Source organism: Pomacea canaliculata, linkage group LG10, assembly GCF_003073045.1.
Source record: "Pomacea canaliculata isolate SZHN2017 linkage group LG10, ASM307304v1, whole genome shotgun sequence".
Classification (NCBI taxonomy): Eukaryota; Metazoa; Mollusca; class Gastropoda; order Architaenioglossa; family Ampullariidae; genus Pomacea; species Pomacea canaliculata.
In genome coordinates this window covers 21,932,044-21,938,937 of record NC_037599.1, presented here as the reverse complement: position 1 = coordinate 21,938,937, position 6,894 = coordinate 21,932,044, and the positions used below count along the sequence as shown (strand labels likewise).

The window sequence follows — 6,894 nt, the reverse complement described above, 5'->3', positions numbered from 1 at the left end:
ATTGTTTTTGAGACTAGGCCTTTTTTCCCCCGCTATCATTACAATTATGTTATACTCTTATATCGTAGCGATTTCACGCAAAGGAGGCACTCATGAAGAAGAGTCCAATGGTTGATGTCAGGTCCAACGCCATGAAGTGGAAATGGTGACCACTGGCTAGCAAAAGGAAGCGTTCAGTTTACTTTTTGTTCAATTGTTTGAAAGAAAAACCACACAAATGCTTTTTTTAAGTTTTAAATCTTTATGATAAAATGAATTTTTTTGCTGTATTAGGGCTCTTGACAGAATAGAATGTTATGAAATTTGTGTGAATTAGCTAAATTTTATGTTCTGTCACGTATAGCAGACATATTCCAAATGTGTCTAAAAAAATTTCCTAGCATGCAGTCTTTATGAAACAAATAAATATACAAAAATTAATGATTTTATTGTAAAACTTGCACAAAAACATCTTTCTTATTAAAGAACTCCCTCGGCCCTAATTTTAATGTCACTGGTTACAAACCACGGACATGTAATACAAGTTCGTGCTAAAAACAGACCTCGGTCTTACACACATGCATGTGTGTACCAGATTAGATCAAATAATGAAAATATGGTGCTATCCAAATACAAACAATACTCAAGCATGCACTGTAGACAAGATTGAAGCATTTAATAGCATGTCAGCGAAAAATTAGTGTGTTTTGTGCATCTTAACAGGTTGCTATAGCTTAAGACATTGCAACAAAAGAAAATAAAAGTCAACTTTTAAAAGACTGAACATGCTTAAAATTGCTCAAACCGCAGATTTATTTATTAATACTTATTTAATGTTAAAACATAGAAAATGCAATTAAAATGACAACATTTTCCAAATACAAGTCTATTAAGATTCAACTAAAAAAGGACTTTAACAATCTTAAAGTTTAAACTATAGATCTACAGCGTAGGAGCTCTATAGTTTCTTGAATTTGTTAAAGGGCTATCGGTGTAAAAAGGAAAATGTGCTGAAAGTTTGTATTTAAAAATCCTTTCATGACAATTTGCCTTTAAATAATAAATAATTGTATCGCAGTTCTGACAAACTACTCTCTGACCACCACCCAAACCTTTTCAGGTTAATTTTAACAAAATACACCAAATGTCATCGGTACAGACCCTAAAATTTCATATTATTTCAGCCTCTCCGTGCCAATATGCGAGTGTTCACTGTCAGTCTCCTCCACCAAAAAATATCTTCATTTTACTTGAGTCACACCTAAGACAGAAGGCATTCCATGTTGGCTATTCCAAAAAAGTAAGGCTTCTTTTGCCCCACCCCCATCCTTTCACTGTTTTACATATTGCACAGTCACTCTGCACAAAGTGCATCAGGCTATCGAATCATGGTTCTCAGTGAGGACCCTGTCTCTTTTCCTACAGTTTTTGTCTTCATTTTTTTCTTTTCTTCATCCACAGCAAAACACTTCCAAAGTCTGAGGGTCTCATCAGCGCCTGCTGACACAACAGTTTCACCATCTGGGGACATAGCCATATGAAGTACCCTGGCTGTGTGACCTAAGAAGAACAGATGAAGAAAGATATTCTTTTTAATGTGTTAATGCAAATAAAAAGCTCTCAGGACATTTGGGAACAATAGAAACTCATTGAAACCCAACAAAAACTCATGTTCATCGAATACTACACTTTAAAAAGGAAAAACAAAAACCCAATAAATGAAATGTGAAATAAGCAGGTGTCTAACCTGTAAGCTCAGCGACTTTAGACATTGTTGGATATTTCCAGATGATAAGCTGGTTCTGTGCAAAGCCATGACTGGAAATCAGCTCTCTGTGTTCCCGTGACCAAAGTATGGCACATACCTGACAGGTACACATAGGTTAATCACAGATAGCAGACAAATGATTGGAATAAGACTCGAATTATCAGTAGTTTACATATTCTTACACACACAGCATGAAGTAGATAAATATCCTATTGTGTTTATAAAGTAGCACCATGTAGAAATATACCTGTGATTTTGTATCAATAGCATTCAAGCTAGTTCCAGTATTGCAGTTCCAGAAGCGTATGTGGCGGTCAGCTGTGCCTCCTCCACTAGCGAGAAGACTTGGCTGCCAAGGGCACCAGGATACTGCCTGGTAGAAAATAATCACAGTATATAGTAGAAGTTATGGAAGAGATAAGGTTAAGAACTTGTTTAGCATTCAATGAAAAAGCAACTCAAAATTTTAGATTTTGATATCATAGACAGGCATTCCATTCTGAATACATTCTGTGGGAAAGATGGTAAATGGTTGTAGCAGAAATCATGCTGAATAAAAATATTTATACACATGCAAATATCACCTTTATGAACTTTCAGAAAATCAGTATCAACTTACCAGATAACTTTTTTTTTTTTAAAGTCTAAACTGCTGTTTACTTTTTCGGTTACTCTCAGCTCTTATTCTTGTTATTTGGTTCCTCTTTGCGTTTTCTGTATTTGATTTTATTCTTCGTTTAGTACGGTTGTTTATTTTTTTATAGCTCATAAGTTATTTGTTTTCTTGTCCCTCGTATGCTATGTTTCGTTCTTGTTCTGAAGCGCTAAGAGTATACTCTTTAGGAGTGTGAGTATGCGCTTTAAAAATTTTGCATTTATTATGATTATTATCATTACTTCGGTGAATACAAATATTTTTTATTTAAGCCACAGTGGACTGCCTCAATTATGCTTTTTTTCACAGATAGTAATATTTTTAACTTGTCGATGATCTGGAAAAACCAGCATCAGTTTCACTACCTACTAAAAATAGCATGCAAAGTATGCTGTAGATGCTGATTCACGTGCTTCAAAGCTAGACATCACAATTGCAAGGTTTGTCCTCATTGACTATTACACTGAATCTGGTGACAATGCTTAGTAAGTTCTCAACCAGCATGGGTGTGCCTACCTTGACAGCAGCCTGGTGCTGTGTAAATGTATATAGTGGCTGAGCAACACTTCCCACTGTCTGAGCTGGCCAGATGCATAGGAGATTATCATTGGCTCCACTGGCCAGATGCTTGCCATCAGGTGACCAGTTCAGCCCACAAACTTCCTGCGTGTGGGCACTCAGAGTGCCCACGTGGTGTTCTGCCATACGCACATCATGATGGTGAATGTTACCACTTCGGCTACCACTGGAAAAATAAAACAACCAAAAAACCAAAACAAATGTTAATGTTTGACTTATGGAGGTAAACTATGACAACAGAGATACACAGCTGACTTTGACTGGATCTTAGATGCTAAGATGATTACATTGTTGAAAAGCCTGCGCTGTATAAACACAAGACCCTATGCTGTATAAACTATCTTAATACAAAGGTCCACTTTAGTCTGAGGCTAACACATAAGGGTGAGAAATGGAAGACACCTTATGAATAATGTATGGAATGTGCACCCCAGAGAGAAAAAAAAATCAATTATCATATCGAGTAAATATAAAGTAATTACATGCCTGCTAACAATATAGGAATTCCAGGAAAGACATCCAACTCTAGCAGAATGTCCAGCCATGTTTCTCAATCTCTTTTTTTGAACAACATCCCAGAGCTGCAAAATGACAGCAGAAAAAGCATTATGTAATCAATCACAAGTATAACACATACATCAGTATGTTATCATCCATTTATCAAAGTTGTGCAGAATATACACACGCCCATGCACATACACCTTGTAAATCATCTATGTGGCTCTACAAAAAAAAATACAATTTTCTTTAATCTTGAAAATATATGCCAAATCTAACAGTCAAATAAAAGCTATATGTGCAAACCACCAGGCAATAATTAGCAAAGGAAGAAGTCTACATGAACCATAGATATATCACCTGAATGTGCACACAGTGATTTTCATGAGGAAATCCTAATTATTATTTCAATCTTTACCAACAGATCTCATAAAAATGACTAATTTAACTGCTATAAAAGGATTCATATCTCTGGTGCATGGAAAATAGCTCCCAGGCACCAACCACTTCCTCACACCATGCCAGAAATCATCCATAAAAAATGATTTAATACCTGTACTTCACCTGACCTTGTCCCTACAGCCAGATAGTTGCCTTCCTTGATCCAGGATACTGCACCAACATACTCTTCTGGCCCTTCCATCTGCAAAAGCTGAGTGATCTCTCCTGTTGAGGCATTCCAGAGGTACACACTCCCACCCAGTGAGACTGCAAGCAGGTTGGTGTTTGACCAGTCTAAAAGATTTAAATCTGAAAAACAAGGAATTCTAGACTTTAAATCTGTTGTTAAAGTAGTAGTAGCAGCAGCAATAATAGAAGCACTTTCACAGCTCATTTCCCTATTGCAAATTACAAAAACAAAATGATGGGAAATGAAGGGTTGCAAAGACCGAAAAGCTACTGGAGATTTCATAAGATGGCACAATATTATGCAGCAAAGTATGTAATATCTTTACACACATGATGAGAACCTCAGCCTTTATCCAAATGCATTCTCCATGCACATTTTTAATATCATCAGATTTATAAATTGGTAATTCCCAAACAGCTCAAGTCATTTAGACCGTAAAAGACTTAGGTCCAGATTCAAATGGCCCCAGAATAGCTTTGCAGAAGATCTGAAGTTAGACAAAGAAGAGCTGTTTGTGTGGATGTATAAACTTTGTGAGGAAGCTAGATGATGTGATGTAGGTTTCAACTCACAGTAATCATCCAAAATATCTGGAGCATCTAGTATGCGTTCTGGAATCTGTGGTATATGTCGTGTAGTTTTCTTTGCACTTGCTGGTGCTTTTGTACTGCTGTATAACACCTTTAAGTTGCTTTGATAACCTGCAACAATAAAGTATTGCATAAATAAGTTAATCATTTGCATATCTAATCCAGACAATGCTACATGCATACACACAGAGAAAAGCAGGACAAAACAAACTCACCCCCCACCCCCAAAAATATTGATCTGTAAAAAAACAAATTTTCAGCCAGATGATGACCAGGGCTTCTGCTTACGCAAAAAATTGCGTACAGTACGCATTAAAAGTTCAGAGGACCCCTTCAATTTTCGTCAATGGGGTCCCATTCATATTTGGGCGAAGAACAGGGACCCCTTAAAAATCTGAAGGGGTCCCTGGGACCCCAATGAATTTAGCCTTAGCAGAAGCCCTGATGACCATGCAACATTACATAGTCTAGAGTAGGGCTTTACTTTGCTAGTCATTGAGGAATGTCAACACACAGCTGGCATTTATTAAAAGACTGCCACACCTAAATGTTTATTTGGAGATTTTCATGGCCAGGCTTACCTTCTGGTGCACCAGGAGCCTTTTCTTTATAGGAAATAATCTTATGGTTCAAACGATCACCATTCAGATTTTCACTCATTAGTCTCTGATACTCTACTTGCGAGGGACTTAACAGCTCCTGAGAAGCCTCACACTCTGCTTCTGCATCTCTGGATAGCTTGAAATGTCCAACATCAAATTGAGTTGTTGTTCGATTTGGAATGAAGCGATCGCCAGCTTTTGGTGTTTTCTTGGGAGTCTTAGAGGTTTTGCTTGGTGTCTTGTGAGTACCTTCAAAGTTTTGAGAAATAAGCATTTGAATAAATATACAGGTGGTCCTCAACTTACGAAGTTCTTCTGTTCCTATAGATAATAAAGGTTAATAATGTGAACATTACCATCTTCAACAAAAAGAGTTAAAAATGACAATAAAAGGAACAGAAGCACTTTTATAAATTATATGTTTATTATTTCTATTAGAAGCTCTATTATTTCAAAACATCTTTATAGCACTGACATGAAATTTGATCTTGAATCAAAAATAGCATTGATACCCATCATTCTGCATGATCCCTGACAATTGCTGCAATAAATGTTGTATTTTTAAATTTGTCCTATTTAAGTATCAGGCAATATCTTCCAATCCAGTCCTAAAAGAGCATTTATTTGTCATCAGTGGAAAATATCTTACCAGCTGAAGATTTGGGTGTTTTCCGTCCTGTATCTGCTGAGGGAGTCTTTGGTTGACCCATAGAGGGCTGGTTAACAAGTTTCATTGGTGTTTTACTGGACGAAGTAAGGCTGGCATTTGCCACTGAGGAATTGAGCGATTGGTTTCCTGGATCTGCGTTTTTTCTCTGCCATCTCATTAATGGACCTCTTGTTAGTGGGGCATCCATCTTCAATGCACTATTCACTTCGTTCTCAAGATCAAAGTGCGACATTCTCAATTAATTCCTTAAGTGAAAACGAAAGAAAGAAAAACAAACAGGCTGGTTATCGTGATAACAATCATTACAGCGTCATGGAACTGTCACAACTGACATCTGTCATTTACTCTGATTACTATCCATTTAACAATAGAAATGAGTAAATGTCAATACTATGCCACTTTAGATCGGTTTGAGGCGATCGACAATCAGCACTGGAAAAGTTATATAATAACATTACTTTTAATGAACATTAATTTTCTTTAATCTGAATTTGCGATAAAATTTGACAGTAACATAATTATCTACACCTTCGTTTTCAATCGATCATTAACAACGTGAGATTAAAATAAAGAGTGCTAGTCTCACATTCAAGCGTTGATAATCGTCGTGAAATGTCTCCAAGAAAATTTGGTTCAAAATACATGATCGCAGACCAAGATATCCTTATATAAAGGTAAAGAAGTAGGCTAAAATTACCTTTTTACAGTAACCACCATAAGCAACAAGTTTAGACACGACGCAGTCTTCGTTTCAATCTTACCGCTCCACGCGATTGGCCAATAGAATGGCGTACTTTAAAATGATTGGTCAGCTTGTTACCATACATCTCTATGTCGAAGTAACGGGTGGCGCACGTGTGGGTGGCTGCTGGGTGCACGAATGAAAACAGCAAAAGATTTTCGATTATGTAATAGTAGATCT

At 36.8% G+C, this 6,894-nt stretch overlaps 1 protein-coding gene across 2 annotated transcripts; it reads right to left on the bottom strand.

Moving 5' to 3' along the window:
• Positions 1 to 221: 221 nt before the first annotated feature.
• LOC112573221 (cell division cycle protein 20 homolog) lies at positions 222 to 6,822 on the bottom strand. Of its 2 annotated transcripts, none has more exons than XM_025253389.1 (10): positions 6,670 to 6,822; positions 5,952 to 6,217; positions 5,282 to 5,551; positions 4,683 to 4,811; positions 4,033 to 4,229; positions 3,468 to 3,562; positions 2,919 to 3,147; positions 1,995 to 2,120; positions 1,727 to 1,844; positions 222 to 1,539 (listed from the first exon to the last, which is right to left on the bottom strand). In XM_025253389.1, exons 2-10 carry the CDS (start codon positions 6,202 to 6,204, stop codon positions 1,358 to 1,360), a joined length of 1,599 nt encoding a protein of 532 aa, XP_025109174.1. In that variant the 5' UTR covers positions 6,205 to 6,217; positions 6,670 to 6,822; the 3' UTR covers positions 222 to 1,357. The 2 variants fall into 2 exon arrangements, with proteins under 2 accessions (XP_025109174.1, XP_025109175.1); XM_025253390.1 differs by having other exon boundaries at positions 6,559 to 6,713.
• Positions 6,823 to 6,894: the final 72 nt, after the last annotated feature.

Bases quoted from the DNA above. Each gene is read 5' to 3' on its own strand.
- LOC112573221 (XM_025253389.1), bottom strand. From the start codon at position 6,204: ATGTCGCACTTTGATCTTGAGAACGAAGTGAATAGTGCATTGAAGATG. The intron at 5,552-5,951 runs GTAAGATATTTT...AAAACTTTGAAG, and splicing joins AACACCCAAATCTTCAGCTG to GTACTCACAAGACACCAAGC. The intron at 4,812-5,281 runs GTAAGCCTGGCC...TTATTGTTGCAG, and splicing joins GGCTCCTGGTGCACCAGAAG to GTTATCAAAGCAACTTAAAG.